Source organism: Seriola dumerili, unplaced genomic scaffold (assembly GCF_002260705.1).
Source record: "Seriola dumerili isolate Sdu_G_001 unplaced genomic scaffold, Sdu_1.0 BDQW01000052.1, whole genome shotgun sequence".
Lineage (NCBI taxonomy): Eukaryota > Metazoa > Chordata > Actinopteri > Carangiformes > Carangidae > Seriola > Seriola dumerili.
The window spans coordinates 21,846,904-21,861,236 of NW_019174307.1; the positions used below are offsets into that span (position 1 = coordinate 21,846,904).

At 41.2% G+C, this 14,333-nt stretch overlaps 3 protein-coding genes across 3 annotated transcripts; all 3 read right to left on the reverse strand.

Moving 5' to 3' along the window:
• Window positions 1–495: 495 nt before the first annotated feature.
• LOC111218054 (trace amine-associated receptor 4-like) lies at window positions 496–1,601 on the reverse strand. Its single transcript, XM_022740147.1, has 2 exons — window positions 1,426–1,601; window positions 496–1,306 (listed from the first exon to the last, which is right to left on the reverse strand). The coding sequence occupies exons 1-2, from the start codon at window positions 1,599–1,601 to the stop codon at window positions 496–498; spliced, it is 987 nt and encodes a 328-aa protein (XP_022595868.1).
• Window positions 1,602–2,916: 1,315 nt separating this feature from the next.
• LOC111218683 (trace amine-associated receptor 13c-like) lies at window positions 2,917–4,067 on the reverse strand. The gene is made up of 2 exons (XM_022741097.1): window positions 3,901–4,067; window positions 2,917–3,733 (listed from the first exon to the last, which is right to left on the reverse strand). The coding sequence occupies exons 1-2, from the start codon at window positions 4,065–4,067 to the stop codon at window positions 2,917–2,919; spliced, it is 984 nt and encodes a 327-aa protein (XP_022596818.1).
• Window positions 4,068–5,170: 1,103 nt separating this feature from the next.
• Window positions 5,171–13,493, reverse strand: LOC111218484. The gene is made up of 19 exons (XM_022740815.1): window positions 13,466–13,493; window positions 12,452–12,520; window positions 11,493–11,590; window positions 11,063–11,290; window positions 10,856–10,939; window positions 10,544–10,649; window positions 10,291–10,420; window positions 9,910–10,153; window positions 9,305–9,461; window positions 8,521–8,608; window positions 8,362–8,424; window positions 7,925–8,127; window positions 7,510–7,653; window positions 7,094–7,281; window positions 6,850–7,004; window positions 6,521–6,766; window positions 6,267–6,429; window positions 5,991–6,083; window positions 5,171–5,765 (listed from the first exon to the last, which is right to left on the reverse strand). Exons 2-18 carry the CDS (start codon window positions 12,495–12,497, stop codon window positions 5,991–5,993), a joined length of 2,436 nt encoding a protein of 811 aa, XP_022596536.1. The 5' UTR covers window positions 12,498–12,520; window positions 13,466–13,493; the 3' UTR covers window positions 5,171–5,765.
• Window positions 13,494–14,333: the final 840 nt, after the last annotated feature.

Below are 14,333 nucleotides of genomic sequence, written 5' to 3' on the forward strand. Positions count from 1 at the left end.
ATATAATTATAATAATTACATAATTGGTCATCAGTATATTCACTATGTCCTTTAAGAAATACATATTTTATGGTCCATGTGTCTGAGGAGCAACGCTTTCTTTCAAATATGGGATGAAATCAGTACATGAAGTATTTATATTCATCATGACACCCATTCATGAATATGCAAAATCCACAAAATAGGTCGAACATGGAACATAAAGAAAGAGTTCTTCTATTTCTTCACAAAAGCACAATGTATTTTATTTAAGGATTGTTTCACACATTTGGAGGCTAATAATAATAATAATAATATTGAAACATGAATCAGATCTTTTAAGGATCAGTTTCTCTAAAATCTAATGTGCTGTGAGACAGGTCCTGTATTTTCTGTCTCAGCAAACAAGCCAGAGCCTTTAATCTCTGTCATCATCGTGCAGAGGATGAACTGTGTTTGATTTCTGAAACCAGTCAAACAACAATAGAAAACTGTTCTTAAAAATATATTATCCCCTCACAGTATGTTGGCCTCAGAGGAGTTACTCTGCAGTATCTTGAATGTAACAATGATTCGAGTAGCTTTTTTAAACCAGGGGTAGAAAAGAGCGTAGATGATGGGGTTCAGACAGGAATTAAAATACATCAGAAAAATCATGAAGGCCTCAGTTGAAGAGCCAATCAAGATGTCCTGGCCTGAGAGGGAGACACAGTAATATGGAGAGTAACACATCAGAAACACAACTATAAGTATACTGAGTGTCTTTGCTGCTTTCATCTCAGATCTCTTAACTTTCACGATCTTCAAATGCTTGACAGAACCAGATGCAACGTGGGACTTCATGGCTCGAGCCTGAGACACTGCCACCATGAATACTCTCGTATACAGAACTACGATGACAGTAATGGGGAGGATGAAACCAACAACAAGATCAGCAGTTCCTGAAATACTTACCACACATTCCCCATTACAGGAATTATACCTGCCCGGTTGCTTCAGGTTATCATATAGAAGGAAAACGCTATTTATACTAGAATAACTCCAACACAAGAGAACATATACTGTGCCAACCTTTAGAGTGACTTTGGTGGGGTAATGCAGAGGGTCACAAATAGCCATATAGCGATCAACAGATATAAGCACCATGTTGGCTACAGAGGAAGTGATTATGATGACAGGTAACATGTAATACAGTGCACACATCATGTCGCCGAGCATCCAGCAGGTTGCTGTCATGAGTATCTCGACCGGTATGAGCAAGGAGCCTACAAGGAAATCTGAGACAGCCAGGGAGAGGAGGAGGAGGTTGGTGGGGGTGTGGAGCTGCCTGTAGTGAGAAAATATCATCACTCTGAATGCTATCATCAACGTAGTTGTGCAGAAAGCAGTAATGGTTAAAAACCACAACATAACATAATCACTGCATATTAGGTGAAAGGTGTGTGCCTGAAGTGGGAGATGGAGATGATGACCAGCAGGTTGAGAGTCACGGTGAGCAGAGAGATGACGGACAGCACGATGTAAAGGAGCAAAGTGATGGAGCGAGGAGGCTCTGGCTTCTTGCAGGAGGAGTTGAGGAGTAGTGGAAAGCAGAACTCAGCTCCCTCCATGGCCTCCGTCATGAGGAAGAGGAGAAGCCGCCGAGCTCTGGCAGCTTTCTCACCAAACTTCTACTTACAGTTAAATTATATTTCCCACCTAATCGACCTCTCTCCTCCTTCTCCACTCCCAAGCCCTCCCCCTCTGATGTAACAACAGCAGTTTCGTGCGCTGGCCACTGAGCATCACCACAGGTTGGATAACAGCCCTCAAGAGCACCTGAGTTGTAGTATTGAGGGACCTTTAAGGTCACAAGTTCACTTCTCTTTATTATTCATTCATCATGTATCATATGATTCTGATTAAAAGCTGGCCCTGGCATGCTGCAGCCAGCAGTGGCCAAAGAGATCACAAACAGTAGCATTCGACTGCAGTAAAATAATGATCCACACATTCAGTTCTTCAATAAACATGAAGGTCCAGCTGGTAAAAAGAAATGTGTACCGTATAAAATCACAGTGAGTTATTTAAGAAATCAACAGCAGCAGGGACTAAATCTATTCGTTCTGCATCTTCGCAGTTTGTACCTGCGACTGTAGAGAAGCAGCATGAACTCCCTGAACAAAGGATGACTCGGATCGGCCAGAATTTTCTGGGCTTTGTTCAGAGCCCTGACCTTATATAGGTAGGGCAGGTCATTAAGGCTTTTCCCTGCAATCTTAGTGCAAACTGTCACAATACCTTGTAATCTGTTCCTGTCCTTTAGTGAAAGTGAATCATACCAACTGATACGTAAGAATCGATTCAATAAAACAAGAATGAAACAGATTGTAGATCCTCTCTTACATTCAAGTCACATCTATCTATCTATCTATCTATCTATCTATCTATCTATCTATCTATCTATCTATCTATCTATCTATGCTGCTACCTGCTCATTTGCACTATTGCACACATTGTGTTTCTTTTTCTCAATTCTCTGACAAACCATAATAAAGTTTTACTGATGTGTCTCTAAAGTATTTATATTTATCATGACACCCATTCATAAATATGCAAAATCCACAAAATAGGGTGAGCATGGAACATGAAAAAAGAGTTCTTCTAATTCTTCACAAAAGCACAATGTATTTTATTTAAGGATTGTTTCACACATTTGGAGGTTAAAAAAAATTAAAAATACTGAAACATGAATCAGATCTTTTAAGGATTATTTTCTCTAAAGTATAATGTTCTGTGAGACAGTATAAATTTATAGTTAATTAACTCAAAGTGAGGAAATTATTGTTCTGTTTGTAGAAAATGCCTGAATGTCTCTGTCGTACTGGCCTGACTTTGGGTTAGGGTTATGTTGAAACACACCTAAAGGCCTTATAACAGTGACTCCACAGCGTCTCCTCACAATATCTTCGTCTCACAGGAGCCAGGCTTCAGTATTTGAAGTGTAACAATGAGTTTAACTGACTTTCTAAACCAGGGATAGAAAAAGGCGTAGATGATAGGGTTTAAACAGGAGTTTAAGTAGAACAGGCACATTATAAAGATAGCAGATGGAGCATGAAGTAAAGTGTCCTGGCCTGTAAGTGTGAAAAAGAAATATGGGCAGAGACATATTAGAAACACAACTACAACGACACCAAGAGTCCTGGCTGCTTTCATCTCAGATTTCTTAGCAGCTACTCCCTCTGAACGCTGGAGTGTGACAGCTGCAATGTGAGAGCGCATGGCACGAGCCTGAGACAAAGCCACCACAAATACTCTCATATACAGAACTGTGATGACAGTTATTGGAATGATGAAAGTTAAAATAAAATCTGCAAATTGTTCAATAAAGTTAAAGACCAGCATGCACTCTCCAGCACAGGCATTATACCTGCCTGGTTGTTTCAGGTTTTCGTTCATCAGCGCAGTGGTAAAGAAGAGAGAACAGATCCAACACAGTGAAACACAGATTTTAACTCTTTTAGGAGTGACTTTGATGGGGTAATGCAGAGGGTCACAAATAGCCAAATAGCGGTCAATAGATATGAGCACCATGGTTACTATGGAGACAGAAGTAATAAGGTAGTCTAAAACAATATACAGAACACACATGATGTCACCAAAGAGCCAACAACCGTTTATGAAGAAAATCTGAAAGAACATGATGAAGCCCACGAAAAAATCTGAGACAGCCAGAGAGAGGAGGAGGAGGTTGGTGGAGGTGTGGAGCTGCCTGGAGAGATAAGAAAGCAACATACTAATCATCATTTGCACTATGAAATATCATTGCAGCAGATAAAACCAGACCCAAACCACAACAAATCCAAAAGCATTTTGAGAAAGTGTACTCTTTCTCTTGCAGTCATTTACATTATATAATTAGATGAAATGTGCAGCTACTTGAAGTGGGAGATGGAGATGATGACCAGCAGGTTGAGAGTCGCAGTGAGCAAAGAGGTGAAGGACAGCACACTGTTAATAAGCAAAGTGTCAGAGTGAGGACGTTTCAGCCTCCTGCAGGAACTGTTGACTTGTGGAAAGCAGAGTTCAACTCCGTCCATCATCATCAGAGAGAGAGGAGGAGGAGGAGGAGAGGAGAGCTGCCGAGCTCTAACAACTGACCCTCTGTCATTTAACTTATCTAGCTCTTTGTTCCCTCCTCATCACAGTGCACAACATCATATTACAATAACATCGGCTGTTACTTAGAAACAAATCCCCTCCCTCCCTTGCTCTGTGCACCATCATTATTAGATCTCAGACCAAAACAAATCCTTTTGTCATGGTTTGCCATGGCAGACACTTTTTGTTTGAGTTTATTTTTGGATATTGTCACTTCCTATTTTATTTTGTAATTGGTTTCCTTGTGTGTCTCTGTTTTTACTTCCTGTCTTGGTCCTGCTTCTGTTTGGTGATTGTCTGCGTAATGTGTTTCAGCTGTGTTCAATCACCCTTGCCTCACTTGTGGCTATCTAGTCTCTGTGCTCCCCTTTGTCTGTGTCGGTTCGTCTGTTCATGTCTGGTTTGTCCTCGGTCTGTTCATGTTGCCTGTTTATGTCGGCTGTTGTTAGGGTTAGGGTTAGACAGCAAGTTATCTAACGTTATCATAGCTACTGTAGCCGGTCACTAATGAACCTAACATTATGTAGCGAATCACGCTGGATCACGCAGCTCACAGGGTTCTCCATTTCTGTAAAGCCAGACCAGTATTGCCTCCACGGTCGGACTGGGAAAGAAATTATCTGCTGGAACCGCCCGCGCAAATGACACTGATGGAGCAGGTAAAACCTTCAAAAACGGTATCGATGTTTTGACAGGCCACTGGCTGACTGGGATTTGAGCTCCTCCTCTCACCTGTGCACTGTGTGCTCTTCACTGAGAACCAAAATACCACAAAAACAAGCTATGAGAATTTCAGTGTCAGGAAAATACTGAACCATCAGATCTCTGCTTGAGCTCGTCAGTTCAGCACCATGAAAATAGGGCCAGAAATCTTGCATGTTTGGTGAACCTTATTCCATCATATCTGATAACAGTGAACTATTGAACCTCTAATCATAAATTAGCATAAATAAGTAGGACACAGCAGAAATATTTACTTCTGTGATTGCATTACCTAAAAAGGGACTCAAAGCATATATAGTATTTCACTTTTTATTTAATGTGCAATATCATAGTAAAGACAGGTGAGGGATGCAGCATGTTGTGATGTTGTTCAGGCCACAGACTGAGGGTTGCAGGTTTCAAAGTCAAACAATTCCCACATTGTTCGCAAGGCCTTGCATTTTTATCCAAACCTGGTCAGAGGAATGTTTGCAAATAGCAGAAAAGGGTTCCAACAATCACAACAAAACGAACATGGTGGGACCATCACCAATTAATATGTGACAGAACCTCATATGATCAACTTTACATGTCTGGTTTGGCTGTAAATCTTACAGTATCAATGTTTACGTCTTTACTTATCAAGCCTTGGTTGGTGCTTTCTTCCAGACACTTTAACGGTTGTGCCTGTGTCATGTGCTGCCAATCAAATCAGAACCTCACCAATGAAATAATTTTCACCCTATCAGGGGACACAATCCCAGAAACCCCAAAACAAGACCAAACATATCTAAAGCTTGATACAGATCAGTGTGGGTGTCTGATTACATTTATATGCGCTAGCAGAGATTCACAGCAAAGATCACAGATGGAGGACAAAGCTAAAACAGGGATCATTTTGTGTCTCGGGCTTTCCAGTCGGTCCAAGTCTCCATGGAAACCTAAAAAAGGTAAGCCAATGTGAGTAATGAGTTTTTATTTGTTTATGGGACTTTTAAGACCATATTTAAAAACCCATTGGATTGTCTCAAAAATGCAACATGACAAGGCTGAAAACAGCTATTTTTTCTCAGCTCATGGAAAATTGATGTTTTGGAGCTGCATGGTTTTCACAAGCAGCAATGACCTGGAATTTTGCACTAATGCGATTGATCAGCACAACTTACTTAATAAGTCCAGGCCAAGTTGATGAAGGCAGGATTTTCATCCTTGTACTTTGGCATGGCAGATCTGCGCCTTCTCTCAGCCTGGCTGCACGTCTGGAAGACAGTTCAAAGAAATTCAGGGTTTGGCTTGAGGTCTGCAAGGGGGTTTTAAAGCCAGACAGCGATCCAAACCGCCGGATGCTATCAATGAACTATATTTTCCATTTTGTGCCAGTATTCTCAAACCCACATTTTTATTTGTGCATTTCTGTGAATAAACTCAGGAACGGTTCATACCGGGGTGCAGGTATTACCCTGCCTCACACACAGCTCTACTCTGCAGTGCAGGTAGACGTCACCAGTCTTGCCAGAGAACTGGAAGGTGTTGAAAGAGAAGTAGTTGGATGTTCCCAGTCCATTGCCCTCCACCTTCACGGTCTGGTCAGCGGGGTTAGGGCAGCTGCTCAAAAACAGGAAAGCAGACATGACAGGGGGTGGACAGCAACAATGAAGAAAGGTTCGATCACCACAAGCATCCCTCTGTGTCTCACCCTTTGATGATGAGGTCGTATCTAAGGCTTCCACTTGGCGACGGCTGATCAGTTGCCCAGCAGGAGTCAGTCACCACCACGACCATCTTTTCATTCAGCCCGTCCGTTTTCAGCTCCACCCAGATTTTCTCATCCAGTTGAATCTCATTGCTTGACTGGATCGCTTGCACGCGGTCAGAGCTGGCGTAGGCCTTCATGCTCAGATTGTAACTCCATTCTCCAGAGGTAATCTGCTGGATCACAGAGCTGGAAAGCAAAGACATAAATCTGTTCTGTCCTTCTCTTGGTGACACCTGTGGAACTACATACTGCACACCCACCACACCCACCTGTGTTTGAGTTTGATAGCTAAGCTATTGACATCTGGCTGACTATAAAAACAGGAGAAGTCGATATGCACTGGGACCTGACGGTTGATGAGGCCAAACATGGAGCTGTTCCGCGTCATGATGGTGTTCTTGTAGATAATCTGGCTGTTGTTTGCCTACAGGGACAGATGGACATGGACATTGTTACTGCACATTCGGCTAAATAAATCCGAAAGTTTTAGGCTCCAGCAGTTACTGCACCCACCGTGACCACTGTACCACAGGTGCTGCTACTGTCGAAGCTGAACATCACCATGTGGGTCAAGTTATCCATTTCACCCGTGCAGGTCTGGTCGTTGAGGTGTAGGACAGAGTAGTCGATGCTTTTGTCCTCCAAGAGACATTTAGCCAAAGTTAGCGAAGCAGACTTCTGCCCGCAGACCGTTGGCTCACCTGAACACACATTACAAAACATTACGTTCATACAGCTTCTGTTCAGATGACTTACAACAGCAGTGGATGAGGAACATGCACTCATGAATTCAACACTGAAAAACATATTTTAGGTGGATTATCATTTTCCTTAAGGACTCTTTGAGAGTTTCGTGCATCTATTTAACATTAATTCTTAATGTTATTACATGCATGACGAGATGAAACATAAGAGAACTGCTGACTCACCAAAGGCGCCTGTCGATTTGTACTTGGATGCAAAAATGGCCCGACAGAGGCAGCGAGTCTCTGCACCATTGTTGCTCTCACCACAGAACTCATGAGCACTGCAGAACCTGTCCTGACAGGTGACAAAGTCCTGAGGGAAAGCAGCTGCAAACACACACAGGGACAGAAATATGAAGGAATAATTAACACTTCAAAAAGCATGTAGTGGCCGGCGTATATGATTCTGCTTTGGGTCTAGATTCTTACATTATATCAGGCCTGGAACTGATTTAGAGTGAGTGTGGATAATGTTTCCAGGTGCATTGTGAGAACAAATTTGTCAAACTGGAGTCACAGCCTCTTCCCAGTTTTATGTTATCTTAGATTGTCTTTCTCATTTTGAAATGTAACAGCAGATACTGAAAGGCGGGCTTACAGCAGCTGGTCTTTGACCTCCAACCCTCCACTGTGACATTGCTGTGGCGTGTGCAGGCTCTGGCGTAGGCCTCCAGGAACTGGCATTTGAGACCATCCACTGCAGGGTATTTGCACAGTGTCCGTGTGCACGCAGTTGTGAAGGGCTCTGGGTCAATGTGTCTGCTGCAAGCTGTGAAGGGAGCCTGCTTCAAGAGATTACACCTGTCCCAATGATGCAGAGAAGGAAAACACAACATGAAAGACCAGTTGACAAAGAAAGTAAGGCATAAAACAAAGGGACTTTCTCAAGACAAAATCTCAATCAAAAAAGTAAATATTTGAGTTTTGGTGTCTAGGTTCCAAATCTATCCTATCACATGAAAAATGCGGTGAGGCACGCCATAGAGGTTGTTTACGAATAGAAGGGAAGTTTATTGTGTGTTTGTCTACATTTACCATTCAGTGGTAGCGTTGCAGTCGATTGTACTGTCAGCAGCATCATCGTACTGTATCTCACAGCTGTGGGGCAACACACAACATGAGATAAAAGACTGAACAACAGCTTTGTATTGATGGACAGCAGCAGTCGATGGGACATGGTGTATGAGTTCTTACCCAGTTGCACTGTATTCAGAGACCTTCTCTTTACTTAGAGTCCTGCTGGAATTGCCACATAAACCAGGCATATGTGCTCCACTTGGTCCTGGCCAGGTTCAGGAGAGAAAGTCTGACAGATCAATAACTTTTAATAGATAAAATCAATAACTTAACAAACTTTTAAAGGGGAAGTGTACAGCAGCACAACTACAGGGCAGCTGATAGTCACTACAAAAGAGCTACAGCCATTATTGCGTTTACAAGACCAGAGTTAGTATTGGTGTTGCTCTCCACCTCTGGAGACAGCTCTTGGTGAGTAAAGTGAAGTTTGATGCTAAGCAGTAACTAAACAGCTGTTAATGCTAACGTTAGCTATGTAGCAAAAGTAAAACTTACAAATAGCTCCTTTAAAATAATTAATACCCCTATATTTTCAATTATTTTGATTCCTTAGACTTCCTCACAGGACTTTGTGGGCATGTACAGACTGTTAGTTTTGTTGCACCTGGCTGCACAGGCTGGACGAATTTGAGACCACAACTCCCACCATGGCTCTCCCCCACTTCAGACTCAGCTGAGATCAAATCAGCCGGAATAACTGAAAACACCTGTGTGACCACTAATGTCTCTCCTGTTTCATCTGCCAGGAGAAAGCTGCCATTGTCTAGAAAAACAATTCCAGCTATAATTACTTTACTGAACATGTCAATCAGTATGTTTGTATGAAGGGGCGCAGAGGAATATGATATGAACCACAGTCTCTGTGGTTGCCTTTAGCCTTGAGGTATTAAACCGTGCACACCTGTCATGTGGATCAGTGTGACAGAGCCATCAAAGAGGACAGACACGGTGTGGTTGGAGGCCGATATCTTAGCGGTCACTCCCATCTGGTCCTTAGAGAGCTCCACGCCGTGCACCACCTGAGCCGTGGCATTGAGCATCAGCACTTTGTTGTTCAGCTTTGTCACAGCAGAGGAGCAAAGGGGAGGAGACAAATAAAAACAAAAAAAATAATGTTGCAGTTGTATAGAAGTTTGATTTCAGGGTTGAATCAAATCAAAATTGCGACATCCGTACAATAAGAATAGAAGAGCTGCTCGGTCTGCTGTATTTTTTCCTCTAAAGTTGAACTGTCGAGGTGAGGGTAGTGACGGACGTCCACACAGCCTCTCTTCATACTCAGCATTCATGTTTCTTTTCCAGCTCATGTGCAGTTGGTACCCTACAGACTGGTGAGCACATGTATGTCATACCCCAACCCTAACCCTAACCCTAACCCTCTGATGGCGAAATTTATGTTACATGGACCCTAGTGGACCCTGCTTGGAGTGTTTCGTGAATGTAGCTAAACATTACTTGACACACTAACAAACACGTTAATAACGATTGCGGCAGTGGGTAACTTACCTGAACTCTGCCACCTTGTTCCAGAGAGATTTGAACACCTGCCTGGTCCAGCTGCAGAATCACACGGTCCAAAAAACTAACATCTTTACGGCGTCTTTCCTGGAAAACCCCCAGCACCTGGAGTCCCGGGATAGATGAGGGCCTCATCAGAGTGTACCCACAACGATCCGGGACAGAGCGGACTCTGCCAACAAAGTCAATGACTGTGGAGCCAGTCACAGTGCATATGGTGTTCAAGACGCATCTGATGGAGGCGGAGAGGGCGGCTAGAGATTAACACCATCGGTGTTGATAAAGACTGAAACACTAGAAACACTCAAGACCAAGTCATTGTTTTGTCATGTTTGGAGACATTTCTTTTGTATCACTTCAGATATCTACCTGCCATCGCCTTGGCAACGCTCCATGGGACCACAGTAACTGATGGCATCAGCAACGCCATTCACATTACAGGTGACAGTAGAGCAGGTTTTTGGGTCTTTAACTGTCGTATTTGTCTTATAAGCAACACCTAGGAGTTAGGAAAAGTTCTTGTAGGTAAAGTGTAAACCAATGAACCAACAGCAATTTAGACTGTTACAATCTTGCTATTGAGGCCTGAAATTCCATTTTAGGAACCACTGGATTCGCTGACCTGAGATTCTGCATCCGCTCACGTCTGTGATGACGCCTTTACTCGTTTCAGCTGTCTGGAATTTCTGTTTAGAAACTGTGAGGCCGTTGACTTGTGCATCTGCCTCCTAGAAAGTGCCCAAAAACAAATCATAGCAACTGTCTGTCTGTAACAAATATATATTTTTATGGATATCAACGCTTCAAATAAAACACCAGAAAAGTGTAAAATGCAGTACCTTTTAATATAAAAAAAAACATAATTTTGTAATTTTCACTCCATATTCACTTAATTTCTCCACATTTTCTGGATATTATACTAATAAGCACTCACCACATCAACATGGGTGTATCCAGAATATGTCTTGATTGCCAGAATTGCTTGTGTCCCAAAGTTGCCAAGTTCAACTTGTTCAATCTGACAACAGGATGTGGAGAAGACACAGAAAGAACTGACATAGTCCTTCTAATCACATGTATTATTTCATTAAACAACAGAAACTTATGCAAGTCACAAAAAATTTAACTGAAAAATTCTCACTTCAGATTGTTGACTGTCTTTTAATGGGATGATGTTGACACATTTCCCAGCATTCTTCAGGTTTGGCAGTAGTTTATGGACCCCGGATCCAGTGGGTATTTCTCTTGAAAGTATTGCCAGGTCACCTCTGTCGGCTGTTCCTCCAGACATCACAATACAGTCGTTTTTGATCCCAGGTTTGTACACGCCATTGAAGCAAACTGCAAATCTGCTTGCATTGAAGGCCACCTGTTCAGACACAACCATTATGTACCTCATGATGAATAAAGTGCACATTTATATTAGTAATATACTAATATCAATTAATTCTACTTGTTCTGGTGCTCATGCTCCGTCGGCCTGCAGAGATGATCTCCACTTAAGGTGGGTACCAAAGGACAATAATGACAGTAGGTGGAACCACATGTATATGAGAATTTAGATTACTCACATATACTTTGTCATATTTCTGTCCATAATAGGTGATCGGACATGAGCTGATGTTCATCTCCCCAGAGTTTGTGAATGTTTGGCTTGTTGCAGTTGTACCTGAGGATATGGAGACACATGCTTTGTGAGCTACATGTGTTCTTACACCAATAAAGCCGATAAAGAGTAAGTCCAAAAGGATGAGGGCAGGGTGTCAATATTTGCTCCATTTTAAAGGGGCTATTTGCTATATAAGTTTTCTCTGGTGGTTTTTGTCGCTTGACAAGAGGTTATAATAACTCCTCTGAGCAGCGCCATGTCTTCAGCGCAGACTGAAGGCTACAATGAGTCGCTATCGGAAAGCATACTAACTTCAGAATAAAGAAAGGACATGATTGAGACAAGAGTTAACATTGGTGTTGCTTTTCACTGTTGGAGACAACTGTTAGTGAGTAAAGGAATGAAGTTTGATGCTGAACTTGAGACGTTTCTAGACTTGTAAGCAACAGCTGTTAATGCTAACATTAGCTACGTAGCAATGGCCAAACTTGAAAATGGCTCCTTTATTTGGCTGTTGTTAGTCAGACTGTTTTAGGAATAGTTTGACATTTGCTTTCTTGCCCAGATGAAAATGTTGATGTCTGCACAGTAAAAATGAATCTACAACAGGCAGCTGGTTAGCTTAGCTTAGCACAAAGACTGAAAACAAATGGAAGCAGCTAGCCTAGCTATGTCCAAAGCGAATAAAATCTGCCTACTAGCACCCCTAGAGTTAGGGAAGAGAATGATGGTATTAAAAGGTATTAAAAGGTTTGTGCTTGTGTTTGTGATTCATGTAGGTATATGTAGGGATGTATGCACACTATATGTACAGCATCCATCGTACAATATTCACTCATACTGTTTTCCTAGTGAGTTATAAAATGGATGCAGTGTGATGAAGTCAGTGTGACTGTTTTTGAGTTGTGAAGCCTTGTTTACCTGTCAGCATACTGAGTGCAGCCAGGTACAGGAAGAAGCAGAACATGTTGCTTGTCCGCTGACAGCGACCTGAAGCACAAGTAAACTTTTTCTAATCAGAAAACAAAGCCCTGTACATACTGCACACTGAACAGTCTAAAGATCGTCATTGCAGAATATGCAATGGCATTATTTAAATTGTAATGTTTTTCTTTTCATTTCCTTCTCCTCCTCCAAATAATACATTGCCTAAAGGCATTTTTAAAATTCTCGAGAGGATAAGAATTTTTACCTGACAGTTCAATTGTATTGTGACTAAATAAATCCAGTTATACCAGTTCAAAATTCAACTGCTCATTGGCCATGAATGACCCATGTACCAGCCTTGACTATATTTCAACCTAACAGAGACAAAATATTTAATTCTAGAACAAAGTGTTTGACTAAAGACAGACCATGACATTACAATGGCACCATCTGAAATGCAGCATTTCTTTCCTTTTCTTTTTTTTAAATAACAAAAATGTCAGAAATAAATACATCTCCCAACCTACATTCAGCAGACATGGACTTTCTTTTATTAGTAACTGATGAAGTAAATAATGTCAGTGTAAACTTAATTATTAAGGTAATGTGGGAGCAGTTTAAATTGGCTCCACATTTGTTTACACCTCACAAAACTGTCAGAACTGTATTTATTCAATAACTATGTTTGATTTGACCAAAACATAACAGTGAGTGAAAGTTTCTTTTCTTATTTTGAAACATTATAAACTTTATCATGGTGTGAAAATATCGCTTTTTCTAATGTTTCTAAAATTTTCTGGCCATCAGTGTGGCAAAAATCCTTGGATCTTTATATTTACTCGAATTTTTTGTATTTTTTGTATTTTTCGTATTTTTCGTATTTCATTTTATGTTTTATGTTTTTTTCACCCCAGGAATGACTCTTTTTTTTCTCAAAAATCTGTTCTAAAGCTTTTGGAAGTATTAAAAAAGAGAGGAGATAAGCCAAAAGTTTCCAGGTTTTCTTACCCTGTGGAGGAGTTGTAGGGAAGTCGAGTAGCTGTTGTCTCTCTCTCTCTGTGTGAAAGACACAGCACACTCTTGGGCTGCCTCTCTGTCTATTTACATGTTTACTCTCCAGCAGAGTGAAGAGATTCTCACACTTTTTCTTGTGTTGTTTTGTCTTCCCAAACTGGGTTCTGTCATGGAACATTCCAGTTTACAAATACACTGTAATTACCTGAGAGTCACTAATGCAGACTGATTACAAGCTGTCAGACTTATCAATGACTCCAACTTGACACGTATCATGAAGATAATGCAGCTTAAAGGGCCGTATAATGTAAAAAAAAAGATTTGAAGGTTTGAGTTCAGCTTGTTTAAGATTGGGACATTTCTTCATTGACACAGTTTCTTTCACACAGAACGGACTCCAGTCTGTCCTTAAGCAGTTCAGTTATCTCTATTTGAGATTGTGTTTCATCCACCACTGATGGGGCTTTGACTCACTTTGATTCAATGGTAAAAGGGTCAAGCAATATAGAGAGGTGTTTGTGTGTGTGTGTGTGTGTGTGTGTGTGTGTGTGTGTGTGTGTGTGTGATGCTGGTGTTGATACACACTCCTCTCTTGAGCATCTAGAAGCAATTACAGCCTAAACTATTGAGAGAAGTACTTCACGTAGGGCATGAACCCAAACATAATATAGTATAATATAATATAATATAATGTAAAATAATATAATATAATATAATATAATAAAATATAATATAATATAATATAATATAATATATATCTCATATCACTGTCCAGATTCCTGGAAAAACTGCAGTTGCCCTATTGACTTGTGTTTGTTTATGCATAGCAACAAGCCGAAGCAGCCAGTGTGGTGTTTATACT

Coding starts and splice junctions, on each gene's coding strand:
- LOC111218484 (XM_022740815.1), bottom strand. CDS start 12,497: ATGTTCTGCTTCTTCCTGTACCTGGCTGCACTCAGTATGCTGACAG. Junction 9,462..9,909: donor AACAAGGTGGCAGAGTTCAG/GTAAGTTACCCA, acceptor GCTGTGACAAAG/CTGAACAACAAAGTGCTGAT. Junction 6,767..6,849: donor GCTATCAAACTCAAACACAG/GTGGGTGTGGTG, acceptor TTTGCTTTCCAG/CTCTGTGATCCAGCAGATTA.
- LOC111218683 (XM_022741097.1), bottom strand. CDS start 4,067: ATGATGATGGACGGAGTTGAACTCTGCTTTCCACAAGTCAACAGTTCC. Junction 3,734..3,900: donor ATCTCCATCTCCCACTTCAA/GTAGCTGCACAT, acceptor TTATCTCTCCAG/GCAGCTCCACACCTCCACCA.
- LOC111218054 (XM_022740147.1), bottom strand. CDS start 1,601: ATGACGGAGGCCATGGAGGGAGCTGAGTTCTGCTTTCCACTACTCCTC. Junction 1,307..1,425: donor ATCTCCATCTCCCACTTCAG/GCACACACCTTT, acceptor TTCTCACTACAG/GCAGCTCCACACCCCCACCA.